The sequence below is a fragment of the Ictidomys tridecemlineatus genome, chromosome 8 (genome assembly GCF_052094955.1).
Source record: "Ictidomys tridecemlineatus isolate mIctTri1 chromosome 8, mIctTri1.hap1, whole genome shotgun sequence".
Classification (NCBI taxonomy): domain Eukaryota; kingdom Metazoa; phylum Chordata; class Mammalia; order Rodentia; family Sciuridae; genus Ictidomys; species Ictidomys tridecemlineatus.
The window spans coordinates 105,726,696-105,750,726 of NC_135484.1; the positions used below are offsets into that span (position 1 = coordinate 105,726,696).

Consider the following 24,031-nt stretch of genomic DNA (forward strand, 5'->3'; position numbering starts at 1 on the left):
TAAGGAAGCATGACACAATCAGTGGTCCATGCATGTGTAATCAAATTTCATGGTCTCTTTTGAGGGGGAGGAGTATCAGGGATTGAACCCAGGAACATTTAACCACTGAGAGATATCACCAGAACTTTTCTTTATTTTTATTTTTGTTAATTTGAGACAGGGTTTCGCTAAGTTGCTTAGGGTCTTGCTACGTTGCTGAGGCTGGCTTTGAACTTGCAGTCCTCCTGTCTCAGCCTCCTGAGTTGCTGGAATTACCGGAGTGAGTCACCATGGCCAGCTATGGCTTTTTATAATACGCTCATTCAGAGAATGGTTTTACATTAGCATACTCTGAGCAAGAGTTTTGGCTCTCTGACATCAAAAGGTCACCCACTGAACACTTGCACAGACCCAAGTGAAGAGACAGTGGTTTTACCCAGTTTAAGATACCTCAATTTCCTGAGAAAAAACTTAGGCAACCATTACCATTGTGGCCTGTGTGTCACAGGTGTTATCTATAGCAAAGCTAATGGGAGGGTTCTGCTTAGCTACGTGACCTCCAAACGTGGTGATAAAAGCAAGTAAAGCTAGAGGGTTTATTCAGGTGTGTCCCCCAATTTTGGACATACATTAAAGTCATCATGGGAAAGACAATGCAGCACCAACTCTACCCAACAGATAACTCTACAGATAAATGCACTTTTAGAAAGTGACATTGGTCTTCTGCCCTTTAGCATTTCTTCTGTCTTCTTCTTTCCTCAAAGGGCCCATTAGGAATGAAGATTATAGAGCAGGACAGTGTCTAAGCTGAGCTCTCCTCACTCTCCTCCCTTCTGCTGCAGGGGCTTCCGTGGGCATGAGTATCACCAGGGAGCTTATTAAAAATATTGATTTCCAGGCCCCAGGCTCAGATTCAGTGTTTGTGGGAGCAGCACAGAGAAATCCATGTTTAAGGGGCTGTCTAAGTGATTTGGTACAGATGACCCCAGAAAATTCTCCTTCCCTCACACCCCTCTTAGAATGGTTTGTGTCTATTGTCCTCTCCCTGGGGTTCTCTGTTAAGATGCAGTTGTCACCTGACTGGGCGGCTCATTCAGTTTCTCTGATTCAGGAAGATGTGAGAACAGGACAGTGAGAGGATGTCAGTATATGTTCACTTAGTCAATGAAGGACAGGAAGGTTCTGAGGCCAGGGATAAGTTTGAAGAAGAGGGAAATGGTTTCCCAATGGTGAAGGGACTTGACTTTACACAAGACACATGGCCCTGGGAAGTTCTGAGAGAGCTGAACAGGGTCTAGCTGGTATGCCAAGTCCTTTCCCCCTGCAATTTAATTAGAAAAGTAACACTTGACTCTTTGCAAACAATTTCAGAGGTTATAAAAATATGCAAATGAAGAACTGAAAAATTCTCCCTCCCCAATTCTACTTCTCTGAAATAATCACTACCTATGGTTTAGTGTGTAGCCTTCCAGACTGTGTGTGTATGGGCAGGGGAGCATTATATTATAAAGATGGAATTAGGGTATGTGCTCTTCTACAGTTTAATTTTTTAATTTAACAATATATTGTGGACATCTTTCCATGTCACTGAATATATTCTTCGTTATGTGACTACACCAGAATGGACCCAATACATGACCTAGTAATGACCATATAATTTGCCTCTAGTTTTTCCCTATTTTAAGCAATAATGCAGTGAATATCTTTGAACATACATCCTTCACCAACTTGAGTTTCCTCCTAGTGGATCTGTTGGGTCATCCTAAGACAAAAATTTGCTTCAAATTGGTAGCTAAGGGGCCCACTAAACATGCTGTACTAATATATTCTTTGAACCCACATTACAAACTTGCCCACGATTTTTATTATAAGCATGTACAAATTTTTACCAATTAAATAAATGAGAAAAATCTCTCAACTGAGTTTCTTAGTTAAGAAACTAACTGGTGCAACTTGAGTTTCTTAGTTAATCAGCGTGACTTTTCATCTATTTATTTGCCTCTGCACTCCTTTTTCCTGTGAAGTGTCAATGTAATTTACCCAGAGCCAAGGCTCATCTTTGTGTTTTCACACATTGTGTTTTCTTATTTTCACTATGGCACCTCTTAGCACCCAGCAAATAATCATGTGCTGAAGAAGGTAAATTCCACAGAGAGGATGAGCCAGGAGGGAGCTATCTTCCACTTTATCAAGATGTCAGATCCAGTGGCTTATTATTAAAAAGCACTGCTAATTATTTAGTATGCAAAGTCTTTTTTCCTTTATAATAGTTCTTTTTAGTTACACATAAGAGTAGAATAACATAATTTGTTCAAGCATGGAATCTATCTTATTCTAATTCAGATCCTAGTACCTCTCCTTCCCTTCCCCTCTCCTCACATATGAATGAATACACCATAGCATGCAAGATCTTTAAGATCTAGAGCAACATTTCATATTTTCCAAAGCTTACTGAAGTGAATAAAATAGGATCTTAATAAGTATTTATTGAACAAATGAGTTCAATAAATAGATTGACACAGACCTGGACCATATGCCTGACTCTGTTGAGGCAGAAACAAAGACAAGTGACATCTTAGCCTGCTTTCTAACATTTGAAAGATTTCTTGGGCTTTGAAAGTGTAAAGTGAGAATTATAATTCAGGAAGTGACTGATAAAGGGAAGAGTAGATGTCACCTATACTTGAAGATCTTAGCTCTAGAGGTAACAGATACATAAACACATAATTTTAACATACTGGAACAAGAACAGAGGTTTGCAGAGGGAACCATGGGAGCATGAATTTTAAGGATAAGGAAGAATGAAGTGGGTGAAGAAATGTGGGGAAAAGTGTTTCAAACAATATAAGCAAAGACATGATGTGAAACAGTGTACATGTAGGAAATCAAACCATATTGGAATTCCTAGGATCTACAGAGTCTGAGGCCAGAGGAGGCCAGGTGGGCAGAGAGAGAGAAGACAGAGAGCAGGTCACAACCTCAGGCTGGGGAGCATGGTCCACTCTGAGCTATCAAAAGGTTTTGAGCAAGGAGCTGGTGTGACCTGACATGCATTGTAGATGGTGTTCTCTGGCCACCAGATAAAAATGGATTGGAGGGATGCAGTGAGTAGCTAAAAGAGAGAGAAGTTAAGAAGTTTCTAGGGCTGTTAAGGAATAAGGTGATGTAGCTGCTATAATAGGGCTAGAGTAGAGGGATTTCAGAGTAGGGACTTGAAGGCAAATTGGACTTGGGATGATGGTGGTTTTAAAAGTATATGTGGCCATGTATGTATAATATGTCAAAGTACACTCTACTGTGATATATAACTTAAAAGGACAAATAGCAATAAATAAAAGTGTATGTGGACTTGGTGTCTGGTTTTAGTGATTGGATGGGTGATGGTACCAATGACTGAGAAAGAAAATGCAGAATAACAAGAGGATTTGGGAAAGAAGGTTGTGAGCGCAGTGTTTGTACATGTTGACTTCGAGAGAACTGGGGCACCCTAGGGACATACCCAGTAGACAGTAAAATGCGAGTGTGAGACTCTCAGGAAAGAGAGTTAAAAGAAAATTTTAACGCTAAAGGTTAAAATTTAGAAATAAAAGAAGGAATCCAGGAGGAGCCAGATTTTAAGGCAGAAGCCTTCCTTGGCCTCCACCATAACTTACTTGCAGCTAGGCATGAATCCCAGGGCAAGTTCATTGTCCCTTTGAGGGCCTCTCACAACTGAAGACAGATCTGAATGAGTTTTGACCTGAACACTTGAAGCCCTTGTGATCGCTCACAGGAGCAGGAGAAGTCCAGCGGTGCAGTGTTTTAGTGTTAAATGAGAATGAGCTGCTTGTTGATGTGTTGCTACAGTTTGCTTCCTTAGTTGGAGAACAACTCCCAAGCCTAGCAATAGTTTGCTTGTGGTGAAAGAAAAAATTGGACTTTTCTAGGCTGCATAAAATCAAAACCAAGAGCACTGCTAGAGAAGAAGTTCTCCCCATCAACAGGGAGAGGGGAGGGAGGGTCTCTTTAAGCCCTCCGCTATCCTGTGTCACACAAATTAGTGTTTTAGTGACCAAGAGTCTGGTTTTAGGGGAAACAACACACTGGATAAGCACTGCGGGACATCAGAGAGTCCCACAGTCCCATCCTGGATCTTCCACTTTTCTAGGAAACTTGGACAAGTTATTTTGCTTTTCTGAATCTTAGTCTCCTGATCTTGTTAAAGTGGAAATAATGAGAAAAATACCTATTCTTCTACCTCTCTGGACTGTCATTTTATAACATTTTTGGAAGTCCCATGTAAAGATCATTGTTTGTAGGTGCCGGGCAGAGAACCCATGCTTAGAAAGCTTCAGTAAACAGTTGTTAAATGAACTGTGCCATGAATGACCTTCGTTCATGTATTCACCAAGTGTTCACAGAGCTGCTCCTCTGTGCAAGGCACTGGGCTCCTTGCTAGGGCTATCAAGAGAAAGGACTTGGAAGAACTGAAGAGAAAGGAATGTAAAAGATGCTCCAAAAGGACATGGAAGCAGCTTCAGGGCATATTACTAAGTGAAAGATGCCAGTCTGAAAAGCTGCAGGCTCTACGATTTCGACCTCAGGGCACTCCAGAAAAAGCAAAACTAAGGAGTGAGGCAGGAGGGAGGGATGAATAGGTGGAGCCCAGAGGATTTTTAGGGCAGTGCAAATGCTCTGTAAGATACTATAACTGTCTAAAATTAGAATATATAGCTCCAAGGGAGAGCCCTAGGGTAAACTATGGGCTTCGGGTGACCATGATGTGTCACTATAGGTTCATCGACTTTAATAAATGTTCTCACTGAGGTGCCAGGTGATAGTAGAGGAGGATGGGACTGCCCGGGGGGGGGGGGTGGCAGAGGTGCAGAGGGCATATGAGAACTCTGTATTTTCTGCTTAACTTTTCTGTAAACCTAAAACTGTTCTGTAAAAGAAGGAGGAGGAGGTAGTGGAGGAGGAGGAGGAAGAGGAGGAGGAGGAGGAGAAAGAGTCCTCTCCTCAATAAAGACAGAGGGAGAGAGAGTAGACTGTGTATGCCTTCGAGGCACCCGGGGTTTACAGGAAGAGAAAGGAATGTAAAAGATGCTCAAATAGTGATCAATGGGAGGCATAAACACGTGTGCACACAGTGTGGGCAAGCTCCTTCTCTTTTTATTGTTCTGGTATGTACAGGGTGAGCACTGTCGTTTGACAGGACTCCTTATTTTTTTATGTACTGGAGCTTTGTTTATTTTTGGATTCTGTGGGGTAGGAAAACCTCTCCCCAACAATGGCTGGGTTATGAGGTAGTAAAAGATCAAGGTTTTAGGGGGCTGAAGTTGTGGCTCAGGGGTAGAGCGCTTGCCTACCATGTGTGAGGCCCTGGGTTCAATCCTCAACACCACATAAATAAAGAAAGATATTATGTCCAACTACAACTAAAAAATATTTTTTTAAAAAAACTCAAGCTTTTAAAAAAAATTAAGTTCAATGTAATTGAATTAACTTCAATGTAATTATTTTTAAAAGCAAAATCACTTGGGAGAGATTTCTGCCACCTGGCATGGTGTGGATGTAGCCAATGAGCGAAACCAAGTGTGAGGGATCTTGAGATATATATATCTAAGGTGTCTTAGAATAATGTTCACTTTTCACACACGGGATTACGTTACAAACTTTTGCAAAGTGAATTTAACTGGAGATATAATAAAAATTACAGGGAAAAACAGAAATTCTCTTCTAAATGATTTGCTACAATCTCAATATATATTCTGTGGAGTCATAATTATTGATTTATGCTGGAACTTTTTCACTGAATGAAAACTTTCAGGCTGATTTTCTCCAAGGGTGTTGAGATTACAAAGGTTGGATAAAATAGTTACACAGGGAAGGGTAAAGATATCATCCCACAATGGAGACCTCCTGGGGATAAAATAGGGCCACTAAAGTCAAGCCTTCAGTTCATCAGCATAAGGTGTTTTATCCTTCCCAGGTCCCTCATGAGATGTCCCATCTCTTTCTCCTTCAGTTTTCAAATAACAGACTCCTGCTGATCTTTCAAATCTGATTTTAAATGTCTTCTCCTCAGAGAGCCCTCCCCATGAACCTCCCTGCCAAGGAGGTTCCTTCACTGTGATTTTTGCCCACAGATACCTTTAATAGCTTTGATCACAATTTATACTCACACACTTACTTGTTTGCTTTAGTGTTTGTCCTGTCTCCCCCAGTGGATCGTAAGACCACCTCCTCCCAATCATGGGCTGTCCACAGCTGTTTTATTCCCCAAGGTGTGTTTCCAAGAGTTTTGGGAACTACATCAGTGAATGTGGAAATGATAATTTTGGCTATTGCCATCTCAATGGAAGAGGACTTATCTGTGAGACAGCCGGTGTACATCCAAGTGCAGGCTCACTTTCTGGTTATGAAAACTTAGGCAATGAGCATCTTTTTCTCAGTACCGTGAGCTTTATTTCTATGTTTTCCTAAAAAGTGCATTGCATGTGCTTGGCTAGAAATGGAGTGAGAGCTGGGACCACCCCACATGCACCACGGAGTCAATTGAGCTCCTTTTGCTGGCAGGCCTGGGTCTCATTCATTAATTTCTTTCAGTGTCAAACTCAGAGCCTGGCACAAAACAGTTACCCAAGAAATTTTTGTTGAATTTAACCAAATTGAGATATTTCTGTCTTCTTCCTAGAAGAATAAAATTGAAAGAATTCTAAGTAATAATAATCTTTCATTTTCTGCATGCCAAGTTTTGTGGGGGTAGAAGTAATCTTTCTGGCACATCATAAAAAAAATTTTCACAGTTGGGTAAAGTATACAACAAAATAGAATCAAGCTACCTCCCCAGGTGTGGATGAAAGAGAATCATTCATTTCCACATCTGTCCCTGACACTCCAAAATAATACATAGAAATGTTTTATTCTATGTCTCTGAGATCCTAAATTGGAGAGAGATGTATTTATAAGGAAATATATGGTGGAAAAAAAAAAGAAATAGATTTAAATACAAGGTGGTCCTAGAAAATCTAGGGGAGGACTTTCACATTGTTTTCTGCTTCTTCAGGAGAGATTGCATTAAAAATAATAGCACAATTGCAGTTAGATCAATTATTTCTGTTTCCAAGAATGCATTTACAGTTTTCTCAATGATAGTTTATACTTGAAGGGAATAATTTTGTATGTAGCTCAAAGAGCTCATGCCATGTAGGGAGATAAATAAGATGAAGGGCATCCAGCATTCCATTCTTTACCTGGGGGAAGATTTTATTTTTTGAACAATCTGGTAGCTATTCTTCACCTTCCTTTTCAGACTGGGCATTTGTATTTATATTTATTTATTTTACTTTCATTCACACATTGCTAATAATATTAATTTGTGCTCACTTATTGAGGTTATTAAACTGCAAAGATGGGAGACCAACAGACTTAGATTCAAATCCTAGTTTTATGAACTTTTAGCTAACTGGCTAATTCTGTCTTGAGCAGCTGATTTGTCTCCAAAATGGGATAAGAATAGTAGTTGCCTCATTTTTAGGGTTACTGTGGGGGATTAGTGAGAAGCTGCCTATGAAATATTCTGTTCAGTGCCTGTCTTATATACATTTGAGGGAAAATAGCTCTTTTGTTCTTTGTTTGTGGGTTGGTCCCTGTGTTGGGTGTACTATGTATATTGATGAATAATATTACTTAAACTTTACAGTAACTTCAGGGGAGGTAACTTTTATTTTTATTTTACAGATAAAGATACTGAGAAGTTAATGACCAGATTATGGGGCTAGAGAGTCTTGAATTCAGAATCTCTGTATGTTGGTCTAGTGTTCTTTGCATTGTACTATAAGATATTATCTCTATTGAAAAAAATCAATTAATTGAAACATCCTTTTTATGATTCTTATTATTTTATTTTTTCAGCTATCTATAATCACCTCAGCTCTAATCCTATAGCCTTTCTCTGGAATTTTGTCAATTTCTGAATACACTCAAGAAACTACAAAGACAATATAGCATTTTTTTTTTTATGAAAATACGGACCTTTAAAAATAGTACCTTTTGTTCGCCAGGGTGTGGCTTCCTTTTAAAAGTGCATCATTGTGTTGTTGGCTCCTGTCCACCTTACAAGAGCGCTGAGATCTTTTCTATCACACAGAATCTCACACCCGGGGTCCTCTTGATTCTGTGTAGGTTCTAACCTTTGTGGCTATAAGTCTCCAGTTGCAAGCATCAGAAAACCCAACTCAAGATGGTCTGAGCCAAAAAGGGATTTCACTGACCATTAGAACAGAAAATTCTAGGGGTGTCAAGTTCCAGGCACCAAGAGATCTGTCATTCAGAGGACACATGAGAACCTGGTTTCCTCTCTCCACACTTTGGCCTGTTTTCTCTCTGTTGGCTTTGCTCTTGCTCAGGCTCTGTCTTACAGTGGCAGGGTGCAGGAACAGCTCACAGTCCTGTTCTGGTTTCTCCTAAATCCAGAAGAAGGAAAAATGACCTCAGACACATTTCTGACGCAAGTCCCAGAATTGGCCAACATGAGCCACCAGAGAATGGAGAAGGTATAGATTCCCAAGGAAAATTTTGAGACCTTTTGTGGTTTGCTTGTATTTCAGAATTTTAATCTGTTTGGTCATGGGCATCTGCCTACTTCCCACAAAACGTTATGCCTATTCCTACCAGCATTCCTTATCCCAACCCAGTGTTCCTTGTCTTGTTTCTCCTCCAACCTTTGTCCTCTTTCCCGACATGCCTTTTTTGAGTTATTAAGGACCATCTCTGGCTAATTGGCATGCTGGACCTGTTGGCCAAAACAAAATCACTTTAGATCAGAGTAATACTAGTCAACAGTCATGTGGGTTTGAAAGAAATGTGACATATATTTATCTTGGGCCCCTTCCAAGACTTTTCATATGTGTTTGTGTAATAGTTATAATTTTATGTGATCTTGCCAGAGCTCCAAAGTAGGAGCTTGGCCATTAAGTGAGGACAATCTCCAGAGTGACAAATCCTGCCAAATGGCACAGTGATGCAACAGAACATGACCTCAGGTCACTTTTCTCCTGCCTCCGGTGGTTTTCTTTTCCCTCGGGCTATGTGAGTTTAATTTTTGTGTGCCATCACTTGATCCCTGTGTTCCTTTATCCATTTCTTCACTGGTTGTCTCTGTGTTTAAGCAAAATTCCAGGACCCTCAAGCCTATGCATTCCTTGTAAAGGCTAGTCATTCACCAATTCCATCAAATTAATAAGCAGTTTCTAAATCTCTAGTGGCTCCTAACCTCCTCCAGCCTCATTCTTACCCCACATACACCGTAGAGTGTGATGGTTGACAGTATGGGCTTTCATGATGGAGAAAGCCGGGTCAGAGCTCCAGGCCTGTTGTTGGTAATTATCCTTGGACAAGTTAAGTCTCCTTCAGTCTCTGCTTCCTTATTTGTGAAATGGGACTAATAGCACTGCCTCATCTGGTTATTATGGATATGGAGTGAGCTAATAAGGGATTCAGAGCTCCCAGCACATGGAGGATTCTTAGTAAATATTAACTATTATTATTATTACGTAACCCTTTCCAACATTTTAGTTCAAATTAGAATCTATTAAAAAATCCACACTGTAATGTTCATTTCACTGATGTAAGGGCAGAACCCCCCCTAAGAGGAGGAAGCTGTGAATAAAAGAGTTATGCCAGTGTTTCATTGGTTGATTGATTCCATTAGCAATAATGTGTAGACGGAGCACACTGTCCTAGCGCAGTATCAGTGTGTTTACAAGGACATAGCAAGGGAACATTACATCCTATAGGTCATGCATGAGAAATACAAAATTGGATTCCTATCCTCAAGGGGCTTCTGTTCTGATGGAGAAGAATAAGGCAGAAGCTCAGACTGCTCTTTATCAGAAAGTGTCAGGCACACTGTGTTTCTTAGAGGGTTCTAAAAAAGGCACGAACAGTGTCTGGCACACAATAAACATCCCAAAAACACTAGTTGAAGGAGTGAGTAGTGAGTGAATCAGTGGGATGAGTGATGGCTGTTGACAAGAACTCTTGGTTTCCATCCAGCCTCTTTCCAGCCTCTCCCTTTGCTAAGCAGCAGTAGGCAGATTGTTGTGGAGACAAAGATCACTGGCAATGTGGGGAACACCCAAAGGCATGTTAGTTTATAAAAGAATAGAAAGTACTAGCAACCAGCCCCAGCTTCCTCACAGCCCAACCTGTGACCTGATGCAAAGGGGAGCTCTCCAGCTCTCAGCTCGATCCTCTTCACCCACTTCATCTTCTCAAGGAGATACACTGTGACCTCTGCTCTTACAGCTGTCATCAAAATCTGCCAGTTCCCTCAACTTAAACTTTAAGTCCTTGGGATTGTCTGAGAGATCCTCTGTAGAGAATGCAAAGGTGAGAAAACCAAGTTAAATTCCCATAAAAAAAAATAGTTGCTACTCTAGGCAGAGGGAATGGGTAGACCTAGATCCTATTAGGGGCCTAAAAATTGGGGCTTGAAACTACTCTTACTGGGTAGGGTGGGCATTTCTAGAACAATCTCCCCATAAGGATCATCATTTTGCAGTATATTTCCTTTTGCACACACACCCATACTTGCTCAGTCTAAATGCCCTTATTTTATTTTGTTTTATTCTTTATTTTATCAGCTAGAATTAAGAGCCCTAGGCCTCATGGGCTAGAGCTCTGTTTTATAGTTCTGAAGTTAATAGTAAGATGAGAACTGATATTAGAGATTTGAAGCAAAGAATGTATGGAAAGGGGGATAGGAAAATAGAAACTGGTGGCTCTATATTTTTTAAATATTATTTAGGGATTTTGATCATTTTTTAAATTTACAGACAATTCACTTTTTGGTATGCAGTTCTATATGTTCTCACACATACAAAGATATATGTAACTACCAATGCAAACAGGATATACACAGTTCTAGCATTTGAAAAATCTCCTTTCTGATGCCCCTTTGCAATCAACTCCCCCCTATGCCATCCCTGACAGCCACTGATCTTCACTCTACAATTTTTTCTATTCCAGAATGTCGTATAAGTGAAGACATAAAATATGCAGCCTTGCTGGCTTCCTTCACTTAGTATTGTGCATTTGAGATTCAGCTGTTTTACACTTTATTCCTTTTTATTGCTAAGTTATATACCATTGTGGGGATGTATCACAATTTGTTTATTCATATACCCATTGAGGGACATTTGGGTTATTTCCAGTTTGGGACAATTATGAACACTATTGCTATAAACATTGACATACAGGTTTTTGTATGAACAAGAAAAAACTCATTTCTAAGGTAATACCCAAGAAACCATAAATGGGTCATATGGTTAATATATATTTGGCTTCATATAAAATTTCCAAACTCCTGTCCAGAATGACTGTATGATTTTGCACTCCTACCCACAATGTAAGAGAGTTAGAATTGCTCTGTGTTCTTGTGAACACATCAGCTTGTCAGGGGTCCATATTTTAGCCATTCGAAAAAGATACATCATAGTATCTCTCCTTTGGTTTGCATATCTCTATGGGATGATGTTGAGCATATTGTCATGTGCTTATTTGCCATTGGTATGTCTTCTTTGGTAAAATGTCTATTTGGACCTTTGTCTTTTTTTTTTTTTTTTAATTAGGTTGTTTTCTTATCTTTGAGTTGTGAAAATTCCTTTCCGAATCTTGAATACAAGTCCTTTGTTTCCTCCTCTTTTCTTCTCTGGAAGAGATTGCATGTAATTGGTATTATTCTTTCTTAAATGTTTGGTAGAATTCATTAATGAAGACATCTGAGGACTGGAGGTTTTTTGTTACCATTGTTTGAGGGTTTCAATTATGAATTTAATATCTTTAACTGATATAAAACTACTCAATTCTTCTTGATTCAGTTTTGTTAATTTATGTCTTTCAAGATTTTGCCCATTTCATCTAAGTGGTCCTATTTATGTACCGGGAGTTGTTTCTGGTATTATTATCTGTTTGTCTGTGGAGTTTGTATGCCTTTTGTTGTTGTTGTTGGTGGTGGTGGTAACATAATTTCTCTCTCTCCTGGTAATATCTACCTGGATTTATCAATTTTTCTGATCTTTTACAAAAACCAGCTTCTGGTTTCATTGCTTTCCTCAATTGTTTTACCTTTTTTTCCAATTGAATTAATTTCTGTTCTTACAAATTAATTTTATTCCTTTTGTTGCCTTTGTACACATTTGGATATGCTTTTTCTAGATCCTCAAGGTGGAGCCTTAGTTATTGATTTGAGAACCTTTCTATTACCAAATAAGTGTTTCATGTATGAATTTCCCTCTAGGCGCTGTTGTAGCTGTATCTTACAAAATATGATATGTTGTGTGTTCATTTACATTTAGTTCAACATAGTACTCAATTATCCTTGAGGCTTCTTTGTTGATCAATGAATTTCTTAGTGTTTTGCTTATTTCTGAACATTCAGAAAGTTTCTTCCTGTTATTAATCTATTTGATTCCATTATGGTCAGAGAATATACCTTGTATGACTTCATTTTAAATTTTAAAAAACATGTTTTGTGACCCAGAATATGTTCTATTTTGGTGAATTTTCCATGTATACTTGAAAATAGTGTAAATATTATTGTTGATTGGGTAAGATATCTTGTAATTGTTAGTTATGTAAAGTTGATTGATGGTGCTATCTTGAGTCCTCTATGTTTTGATGATTTTTTGTCTGCTTGTGCTATCAATTACTAAGAGGGGAGACTTGCAATATCTAATAGTAATTGTGTGTTTGTCTCTTCTTTTAGTTCTGTCAGCTTTTGCTTCACTATATCGAAGTTCTGTTATTAGGTACATACATGTTTAAGGTTGCAATATCTTCTTGGTGAGTTGACTATCTTTATTATTATGTAATATTTCTCTTTATCCCTGATACTTACCTTGTTCTGAAGTCTATTTTGGCTGAAATTAACATATCCACTAGTTTTATTTTGAGTAGTGTTTGCATGGCAAGTTTAGCTTTTCTATCTTTTTAATTAAATCTCCAGTTTTTAATAGATGCAATTAGATTATCTATATTTAGTATAAGTATTGATACTGGATTCAGGAAGACCATTTTACTATTAATTTTCAGTTTCTTCTCTTGTTTCCCTTTCCTGCATTTTAGATTATTTAAATATTTCTTGCCAATCCACTTTAACTTTCCTCTTGGCATTTTTTCTGTACCTCTTGGTATAATTAAATAGTTGATTTTTTTTAGGGGGTTAAAATAGGTAACATTTATAGTTAGTAGTTAATCCATTTCAAGTGAAGCACATAAAACTTACAACTACATAAATCACTTTGTGCTTGATTCTTTATGTTGCAATTGTCATATTATTAAATCTATTATATCAAAAACTCAGGCTGGGGATATAGGATATAGCTCAGTTGTAGAGTGTTTGCTTTGCATGCACAAGGCCCTAAATTCAATCCCCAGAACCAAAACAAACAAACAAACAAAACAACAACAACACCAAAAAAACAACCAAACGATCAATATATCAAATCTCACCAGATATGTAACAATTTTTGCTTTCAAAAGTTATACAAAAATATTGATATTACCTCATTTGCATATTATCCTTTCATTTAGGTCTTGCTAATCTCTATATGGTTCCAATTTTAGTATATGTGCTGCCAAAGTGAGCACTAAAAATGTTTTTTCAATGTTTTTCTAATAAAGAATATAAAAATTTTGCATCAAGTTTGTGAAATAATCAGTTAAAATGAGAAATACAATGTTTTTATTGACTAACCAATTATGTTTTGACAGTAAAGGGTACAAAAAAAGTCTTTTATCATCTTGGATTAAAGCATAATGTATAATTAAAACTAGAAATAGGCACAGAAATAGTTGACAGCCAATGCAGGCTTTTTTTTTTTTTTGGCAACAAAATGTTTATAATGTCAGTGCTCTCAGTTATCTGCAGATATACAAATCGTAGGTATTTTCTAGAAATTGTGATTAAAAGGGAATAGTAGATAGTTGGAGAAGATAAAGTGAAAGTTAACTCTGCCAGGTTTGAGATTAAGGAAAGGAAGGCCAGACCACACATGGCTTAGATCATAGTCAAGAATATGATCTATAAAATTCCTATAAAGCATTTTTCATTTAAAAAAAAAACCCTCAAAGGCTTTTTATGCTTGTAATTTTATTTTCTTCTGCTGCATTGCTATTACAAATGTTGTCCACATGCCAGCCCAGGGCAATGATTGCGCATCAGACATTGAATGCATAGCCTCCCTCTCAGCCTTGGTCCTTCCCTGGAGCATGTAGTCATTGGCTTGGAATGAACAGCTGTGAAGGTGACTGTTTATCTAAAGGCTTTGGTGATGTAAGCCTGAAACCAAGGAGAAGGGGAGCAATTAAATCTCACCTTGATTAAACTGTAGGGTACCCAAGGGTTGCAAGTGGGGCTTGGCGACACTTTCTTCAGTAATTTGCACATGGATTCCACAGGGAAACCATCTGCCATAAATGGTGGTCTGGACACTTTGTCCACTTCTCTGTCAGATGTCTGACCATTCAGGAAGTTTCAGCCAAAATGCTTTTTGCTTCATGACGCCTTTTCTCCCCATCATCCTAACCACGATAAATAGTCCATCTACATGCCAACCCATATAGCCTCTCTGTGTTAGCCAGCTCTCTCCATCATTATGCAAAATATCTAAGATAGATCAACTGAAAAAGAGGAGAAATTTATTTTGGCTTATAGTTTGGGAGGTTTCAGCCCATGGTCTCTGTTCCTTTGGGCCTGTGGCAGCACAGTTCATCCTGGTGGGAGCTTGGAGTAAAGGAGGCTCACAAAAAGAGAGAGAAGAAAGGCAGGGCCCCATGATCCCCTCTGAGGGAAGCCCCCAGTGATCTACCTTTTCCCACTAGACCCCACCTCTTAAAGGATCTCCGGATTCCCAATAGTGTCAAGATCTAGGGACGAAACCTTTAACTCATAGGTCTTTGGGGGACATTTCAGATCCATAGCACCTTCCATCTGCCCTACTATGTGGCAGCCTTGGTTTTCCTTTTGTGTGAATATTATTCTGAAATGGATTTTAATCTCCATTAAGATCAGGCCTAGCCAGGCGTGGTGGTGGGATTATGCCTATAATCCCAGCGGTTCTAGAGGCTGAGGTAGGAGGATGTCAAGTTCAAAGCCAGCCTCAGCCAAAGCAAGGTGCTAAGCAACTCGGTGAAACCCTGTCTCTAAATAAACTACAAAATAGTGCTGAGGATGTGGCTTAGTGGCCAAGTGCCCCTGGGTTCATACCTGGTACCAAAAAAGAAAAAGTTTGAAAAAAATCAGGCCTATGTTTTGTTTCCCTCAAGTGACCTACACATATATATTATGTTTGCAAGAAGCAATTGATAGAGTATTTGAGAGCTCAGGGTGTCTGCCGTTGGATTCTGACTTTGCCATTTCCTAGCTGGATGGCTAGGGGCAAGTTACTTAAATACTCCATGCCTTAGTTTCCCCACTTGTCAAATCAGGAAAATAACACTCTTTGTTAAGATTAAATAAGTAAAGGCATGTAAAGTGCTCAGTATATTTCTCTGACACATAGTAAATACTATTACTTGTTTTTCTTGTTAAGCAATTAATTTTTTATCATAAAGAGAGAAACTGTGAAACAGTATATATTTATAAGTAAGGCAAGACAGAACGCAAATGAAATTAACTAAAGAGAAGGCAAAGAAAATAAAAAGAAGTTGACCAGACTCCGGGTGCAAAGACTTAGCAACTATTTTTAAAAGAAACAAAGGCTAGGAATGTATATTGGTACAATTACTTTAGAAAACCATACCCAAGTGTTTATCAAGAACATTTTCACACTCTATGAGTCAGCAATCCCACTTATAAGTATATTTACAAGAGAAAAGCATCCACAGATCCAATGCAAGGATATTTGATAGGTAGAATGCTCACAGCACAAGTATCCATGGTATTCATTAACTGGAAACTATGCAAATATTCATTAACAGAAGAATGGATGAATAAGTTTGCAGCAGTAAAAAATGAATGATCTACAACTACATACAGCACAATGGATAAATCTCACCAATGTAACAACAAAAGAAGCCAGCACCAAGATTCCAGGCAAGAGTACCCCAGCTGATGAGAAATAGAGAAGAGAGAGGAATTTCTGGAGGCTGGTTAACCTTTCATTTCTTCATCTGGTGCTGGTTACATGGGTGGGTTCAGATTGTAAAAATTCATTAAAATGTACACCTATAATATGTGCATTTTCCCAGTATGTGTAGTACTTCACACACACACACACACACACACACAGAGAGAGAGAGAGAGAGAGAGAGAGAGAGAGAGAGAGAGAGAGAGAGAGAATAGAAATGGAATAAGGATAGAAAAGGCAGGGAGAAAAAGAAGAGAAGAGAAAGGAAGGGGGTGGGGGTGTGGGGAGGAACGTGAAGGGGAAGGACAAAAATAATCCAGAACGTGGAAAGACAAGGATCCTTGGCTCTGGCCGCCCCTGCGGCAGCACCTGACCCGGTTGGCTCACCCCTCTGCCTTACATGCCACTCCTGCCCTGCAGTCTATTTGCTCAGCCCGAGGATGAGGATGGCAAATGACCTGTGCTAGGGGTCTTTTCTTCTCTTCTTCGTTCCCCCACTTCTCCTCCCTGCCCTAAGCCTCTCTAGGAAGAACTTTCCAAGTGGGTAGTTCAGGTAGTGGAGTAACTTGAAGGAGCCATGCTAAATGAAAAACATAAAACGAGAGTCCCCTCCCCTCCCTTCCTTTCCCCTTCTGCTAACCTTTTTTTTCTTCCTCTTCTTCCCCATTCCCTCTCCTTCCCTTCTTTATCCTCCCCGGGACATCCTCCTGTGGCGGAGCTCCTTCAGTGGCTCTCAACGCTCGGGGTCGTGGGGCGGTGCCGGAGCTCCCAAGGTGTCCCCCCCCCCAGTCCCCGCCCGTACTGACCCCGCCCCCCCCCCCCCCCGCCGGCCTCTGGCTATTTTGGGCGCGTTGGCCACAGCAGCGGCGGGATAGCTGACGGTCGCGGATCCTGTGACACCTCCCGGCAGCCCCGCACTTGTTGCTCCCAGGACCTGTTGTCACCCCTTAACCTGCCTTTCCCCTCAGCTCCCTGCCCCCTCCTGGATTCAGCGCTTTTCGTGTGATCACCTAGGACACAGATCTCTCGATACCGACTGCCTCAGCTAGGGAAATAGATGGTTTAAAAAAAAAAAAAAAATTCTAAACACCGCTCTGAAAAGAGGCCCCGCCTGGCAGGAGCAGAAGCGGCGGAGCTTTGGCCCCGGAGCTGCAGAGGTGGCGCCTCTCCGGCTCGGGACGGTGGCCCCAGGCGCCGACGGCATGACAGACTCGGCCACAGCTAACGGGGACGACAGGGACCCCGAGATCGAGCTCTTCGTGAAGGTAGGTCGCGGTCCGCGCTCCCGAAGCACCTGCAGCGCCTCCAGCCGGGCTCCTACTGGCGCAGGCTCACGTGCCAGGGCGCGGACCGCGCTAGGACTCTGTACCCTCCCTAGGGAAGGCAGTCCCGGGCCCTTGAGGTCCCCTGCATGACCTATCTGCAGGTCAGCGCCTCGCTTCGGGGCTCCAGGGCGGAATGGAGTGAGGGGCAACGTGGCAGGTGGTTGTCTTCTTGGAGAGTTGTCCCGCAGTTTGTCAAACCTGCTGCAGGATCCGCGGTCATCACTGCCAGTCTGGTCCTCCCCAGCGGGATTTTGACTGGTCTTGAAGGACGTCTGCAGGTGTAGGGACATGGCAGGAACCTGGCTGAACCCACCCACAACCCTTTCTTCTACAAGAGAGAGGAGGAGGGAAGAGAGAGAGAGAAGGGAATATTATTGATAGAATATTTGATATGATGTTGGTGATATTTTGGCAAAGCAAAAATAACATTTCTTCAAATCCTCTTCCTCGCTTTACTCAGAGCCACCAAAATCAAAACGAAGGAAATGAAGGTGATTTCTTGGTTTGTGACTTAGAGAGCAGAAAATGAACACCCCATTCCCTGAAGTCATTATTACTGTCAGCATCAACATTATATAGGGGAAACGCTAAGCGTTTGGTGAGGGGAAACCTTGCGGTCAGACTGGGATAAAGGAGCGCAGTGCAAAATTAAATTAAGCCGCCTTGCTCCTTGGACAGTAGCAGTTCATGTCAAAGCTGCTGTACTTCATTTGCAACCTGTAGGAGGAAGGAAGGAGGCTGAGGCAGCCAGCGTTTCCCCGTGCCCCGAAGTAATGAGAAAGAAACATTTGATCAGTCCTCAGTGCCGACACTGCAGAAGCCCAGAAACCTGAGGCCGAAGGAGAGTGGCCTCCAGGGCCAGCAGAAAGAGTCCTCAGGATTTGGGGGGAGGGGAGTCTCCAAGCTGCCAGAGCGCAGAGACCTTTCACAGTGGGGGATAAACTTTCTGAATGCAAAGTTTCTCCGGAAATATTCCGATAGCTGAGCAGAGGAGTCCTTGGTGCTGGGAGGTGGGGGGCGGTTATTTCCCCCAAATGGTTCTCCTTTGCAAGCCGGTTAAATAGGATTTTGTTTGTTTGTTTGTGAGAAAGTTTCAGGTGGACGTAAACCTGATAACAATCTTTTGGTCTCTGCTACCTTTGTAATCCAAAAACGTATTCATATGACCAGTTGTGATTTATTGCATGCTTGCAAAGTTATCTGTCTCTGATGTCCCAGCCTATTACAAAAGTTTTCCCTGCTGGGTTTTAAACTGTTTATGTTTCTTTTTCAAAATTACACCTCTCATTTAGTGACACTTGCTTTCCTCAGCGTAGTCTCTCCCCAGGATGCCCTCCTTTGATTTCTAGATTCCCCTCTAGGCAGGATTTCCAATCTGGCAGAGCCAGGTATGAAAGAGGTCACATCCCCTCCCAGGCTTGGCAGTGTTGAGCCATGGGAGTGGTAAGGGGGCACCCTGAACCCCAGAGTTCAGGCTTGCAGCCCAGAGGATGAATAGGCAGAGCTTTCACAAAGCGATGAGTCTTGCTGCTCTCCTTAAGAAAGCTGTTCTAGGACTTACTCAGATTCCCTAGGAGGAGGTAGCTTCAAGGTGTCAAGTTCCTCAGAGATATTTGAAACACAAATTGGTTCTTTAGAGGCAAAGGAGCCCTTTGCCCTACTGCTCCTTGTGGAGACCGATCCTACCTGCACCTTTGGAATTTCATGTTGGCAGCTTTGGAGATTTATATGAAAAGCTCACTTCTCAGATCCCAGTGCCCACTCAAAGAATTCTAAAATGTTTGTATTGTCATTCCCCCCCCCCGCCCCCCTGCAAAGGAAAGCAATCCACAAGACTCAAGCAGATCCTTCATGGCCACTCCAAGACCAGAATATTGGAGGGAACAAAAAATTAGATAGAAAAGCTGTTTTGATCCTGTCCTCCCCACCCTTTTTCTTTTCTTTCTTTCTTTTTTTCTAACTTCTGTTTAGTGTTTCCACTTACAGGGTCAAGTAGAAGCTGGAAATATTGTGAACTAAAGTTGCTGTCCAGGCCTTGGACTGTGTTATTTTAGGGAAGCAATATCCTGATTTGAGAATCGGACTTTTCCCAAGTTTGAAGTCTCTGGAAGCTGTAAGATGCCCATTAAAAGAAAGCCTTTCTTGCAGATGGTGTCAGGTAACCAAAGTGCTTTCTGCAGGTCAGGGCCTGTGGGTTTCTATGAAGTCTCCCAGGCACAGCAGGCTCCACCCACAGGTGTGGTGTTGGTCATTTTCAATACTCTCTTAAAGGATCCCCAAACTCAGCCCGCCTGCTGGGTCCACCATTCTAAATCAAGATGAGCTTGATTTAGAATCAAAAAGCTCACGCAGTGAGCTTCAAGGACATGTGATCCTCTCCCCTATCAGTTGATAGTCATTATCTGTTACTAATACTGATAATAGTATTAATGATAATAATAACAGCAAACAGCAGCATTTTAGGACTTGTGCAGCAAGTTTATATATCTTATCTCATTTGATCCTCAACATTCTCATTTATGAGGATTGATTCGCTGATGTGAAAAAATGAAGCAGGCTCATAAACCTGACTCACAGGGAGCTTGTGAGGCTTGGTGTTGTCAGAGCATTTGGTGAGCTGCAATTTGCTCTCTATGTAACAGTCCAGGGAAATAAGAATGAGGATCAGTCCCATTTTATACAACACGCTAGCTCAGAGAGGGTGTGTGAAATGTCCAGAGATAGACGGCAAACAGCATTAAGATTCAGTCCTTAAACGTAGCAGTTCAGAATCTAAACTTCCTGTTCTTTTCCAAATGCCAGTATGTCAGTCCTTGCACCTTATTTTGACAAGTTCAGCTTTTAAGTGTCATCCATGAAGATGATGATTTATAATTTGTTAATCTGTCCTAATGTGTTTACAAAATTCTGTCAAGGAAACTGCCATGCTCTCTAAATTCCAGTGAACATTCCAACTGGGATTTAAAGAGATAGTTTCCTTACATCTTTAGTTTCTTGATTTATATTGAAGAAGATTAGATCAGATACACTCCGATTCTGTGGGTAGGGCAAAGATCTGGAGACATAGGATCTGAGTTCAAGTTTTATCTCTGCCTCTAATTAGCTAAATAACTCTAAATAAATTATTTAATTTTTATGAGCCTTTACAGCAACCCCCCCCCCACTCCTTAAAACAAGAGATGGTTATAGATAAGGTGAGCAGATAACTCATTGTCCAAACCAAAACAGTTTGGAAATAAAAGAAATAATTGGTCTGGGACAACATATATAACCCAGGATTATTTGGGGGTAAATCAGGATGTATGATCACTCTGGTTAGGAAAATACAGTCACCAAGGATTTGTTGTGAGATTCTAAGATAACATATAAGTACATAAGTTGAATATTGCTATAAACACCTTGACTGCAGTGGTGATGCAAGTAAGGTGGCAGGTGGAACTGTTCTCTGTCTGCAGATCCCTGATTTGCCTTGGGGAACAAAGCCCTGGCTCTTTCCTTACTCACAGGGATGGGAAATCAATGAGATCATCTGAAGCTTGGACTTTGATCAGAAAGAGAAGGCAACAGATTAGGGACTGCATAATGGCAGCAAGGGTGGTTTATTGCAAGATAAAATGAGCAAGGAAGTAAAAGCAAAACAGAAAGCAATTTGGGAAGACAAACACAGGATGTGCTGAGTATGTTAGATCAAGGTATTGCCTCCACCACTTTCAGTCGAATCCCTAGACTCCAGACTCAGAAAGCCACTGAAGCAACGTGACCATGGTGAACAAATTCCCTACAAACCTTTCCTGGGGCCAGGAACCTGGATTTGAACAAAAGCCAGCGGCTCTCAACCTTGACTACATATTCATATTATTTAGGGGATTTTAAAACTCTTGATGCCAGGCTGTTCCCTGGGCCAATTACATGGGAGTTTCTGTGGGTGGAGCCCAGAAGTGGATTTTCACGTCCGCCCCTGGGTGACTCCAGTCTGCAGCTTCGTGGAGAGCCTCTAAGGCATCATGAGAGGTGGGGCTGATGGCAGGCAGCTTCTGCCACAACTGAAGTGGGTGGCCTTGCTGGTGTAGATTAATGTCCAAAACTTCTAAAGGCTTCAGGGCATCATGGTCAGGAGTGTTGATAGCTCATCCCAGTTGGTGCTCAGTTGACAAATGCTGACGGACCAGTAAGCCCTATCCACAGAACTCTAGAACAATCAGTGCATGGGGTCGGTCTCGTCAAATAATCATCTGTTCAGTGTGGGGGAAATAAAAACAAGTCCTTCTGATTGTCTGATGGAAATGACTAGTATTTTCCTTTACCAAGTGACTCCAAAAGCCCTGACAGTGGTATGGGGTGCAAGTCAAACATGGGTCCCCATGATGTGGTCATCTGATTTCCAGAACAGACAGGATCAAATTTTGTCATGTTCCCTCTGTGTGCCCAAGCTGCTCTGTCTGCCTGGTCACCTTGGGCAGCTCACCTAAGCATGAGCTCATTCAGTTTTTAATGCTTCCTCCATCCCACTAAGCAACTGTGTTTTTCTTTCCCACCATCTCCAGGTTTTGACTTGCAGTTAATGACCCAATACACAAATCTACCTGCCCTGCTATGTCATTGAGTGCTTCCTTTCCAGTAATACATCCACAGAGTGCTAGTGTCCAAGGTCAAAGATGCTCACTCAGGTGCTGTGGCAGGGTGTGGGAGTGTCTCTATGTCTGCAGTGGTGCCAGCTCCTGCCTCCCTGCTGAGCTGTGTTTCTCTCTGGGTATTCTTTGGTCTCTCCAATTAGGGCAAAGAGTGTCAGTTTAGATAATCAGGTCAAAACTCTTCATTCTTGGTTTCCTTTGACTTACCAAGTGCTGGTCCTATGCTAGCATTATAAGAGTGTGACATTGGGTGTTAAGCTGTGGCTTATCAGGTGTGTGAGCTGCTACAGACTGACATCTCTGGGCCAGTTTCCTAGCACTGCAATGCTAATAACAGTAGTACATATCTCTTGGGGTTAGTTTGAGCATAGAATGAGCGGCATATGAATCTAGAGTATATGAAGGCCTCTTCTATAGCCCCATGTATCCTAATCAGTGAAAGCAAAGTCCTTGGATTTCCCTCCCTTGATGTTTAGAAGCAGTCAGAGCTTAGGCCCACCTGATCCTGTCTCACTGCTGAAATCAGAATGCAGACCAAGGGCAGCTAGGGCACAGGTTAGCCATCACTAGCTCTGATTGCCTCAGACTGAGCTGGAGGGCAGCAGAGGCAACTGTCAGAACTAATGCAGTTGGTGTGACCACAGGGCCAGTGCAGGTGTGACCACAGGGCCAGTGCAGATCCCTGACTCATCATTGGATTCTGGAACTTGATTCCTCCTGTCATTTACTCCCTTATCCAAGGAAGCTTTCTCATAGCTGTGTCCTCTAGGGATATTAGTTCCCTTTTTCTTTTGTCACTGGGCACTGGGGGACACTTCCCAGGCTCACCTGAGAACTGCCAATAACTTGGGTGAGAAAGAAGATTCTAGAGTCTAGGGGTTTCTTTGCAGGTCTTCCCACTGCCTCACCAACAACTTCCCAGCTTACATATGCATAGGGGCTTTCAGAGAAAATAGACTACCCATGAGCTTCCTGAAGACTTGGGTCTGTAGAAGGACTCTCTCCATTCAGACATCCTGAGGGGTCTGCTTTAATTATCAGAGAAATTTCTTTTCTTCTTCTTTTTTTTTTTTCCTTCTTAGTTATACACGACATTACAGTATAATTTGACTTATTTATATAAACATGGAGTATAACTTATTCTAATTAGGCTCCCAGTCTTTTTTTTTTTTTTTTTCTTTTTGGTACTGGAAATTGAACCCAGGGGTGCTTAACCACTGAGCCACGTCCCCAGCCCTTTTTTGGATTTTAGAGACAGGGTCTCTTTGGATTGTCTAGGACCTCACTAAATTGCTGAGGCTGGCTTTGAACTCTAGATCCTTCTGCATTAGCCTCCCCAGCTGGTGGAATTATAGGTGTGTGCCACCTGGCCCAGCTAGGCTCCCAGTCATGTGGTTGTACAAGATTCGCTCTGGTGTATTCATATGTGAACAGAGGAAAGCTCTGTCAGAATCATTCCACTGTCTTTCCTATTCCTCTCCCCACCCACTTCCCTTCATTCCTCGTTGTCTAATCTGCTGAAATTCTATCCCCTCCCCCTGCATGGTGTGTTAGCAACCGCATATCACAGAGAACACTCAGCCTTTGGTTTTGGAGCATTGGCTTATTTCATTTAGCATGATAGTCTCTAGGTCCATCGATTTACCAGCAAATGTCATTCTTCATTATGGCTGAGTAATATTTTATTGTGCATAAACCACATCTTCTCTATCCATTCATCTGTTTAAGAATGCTTAGATTGGTTCCATAGCTTAGCTACTATGAACTGAGCTGCTATAAACGTTGATGTGGCCACAACAGTATAGTATGCTGATTTTAAGTCCTCTGGGTATATACCAAGGAGTGGGATAACTGGGTCAAATGGTGGTTCCCTTCCAAGTTTTCTGAGGAATCTCCACATACTGCTTACCAGAGTCATTGCACCAATTTGGAATCCCACCAGCAATGTATGAGTGTGCCTTTTCCCCCACATCCTCGCCAA

General features: G+C 41.4%; 1 protein-coding gene, 1 long non-coding RNA gene and 1 other non-coding gene across 5 annotated transcripts in view; 1 reads left to right on the forward strand and 2 right to left on the reverse strand.

Moving 5' to 3' along the window:
- Nucleotides 1-24,031, forward strand: part of Clic5 (chloride intracellular channel 5) — a 162,829-nt gene that overhangs the window by 47,253 nt on the left and 91,545 nt on the right. Inside the window, exon 1 of one of the 3 annotated variants that reach the window (XM_005318616.4) lies at nt 16,932-17,359. The exons of the other annotated variants lie outside the window; for them this stretch is intronic. Coding sequence (XP_005318673.1) covers nt 17,297-17,359 — 63 coding nt within the window. The 5' untranslated portion in view covers nt 16,932-17,296. Of the gene's footprint in view, nt 1-16,931; nt 17,360-24,031 lie in introns of those variants that run through there. 3 annotated transcript variants of the gene reach the window in all.
- Nucleotides 13,513-13,614, reverse strand: LOC120889357 (U6 spliceosomal RNA). The gene has a single exon (XR_005733267.1). It is a non-coding gene; the product is annotated as a U6 spliceosomal RNA (small nuclear RNA).
- On the reverse strand, nt 14,100-16,877 carry LOC106144667 (uncharacterized). Its single transcript, XR_001229566.4, has 2 exons — nt 16,735-16,877; nt 14,100-14,305 (listed from the first exon to the last, which is right to left on the reverse strand). It is a non-coding gene; the product is annotated as an uncharacterized LOC106144667 (long non-coding RNA).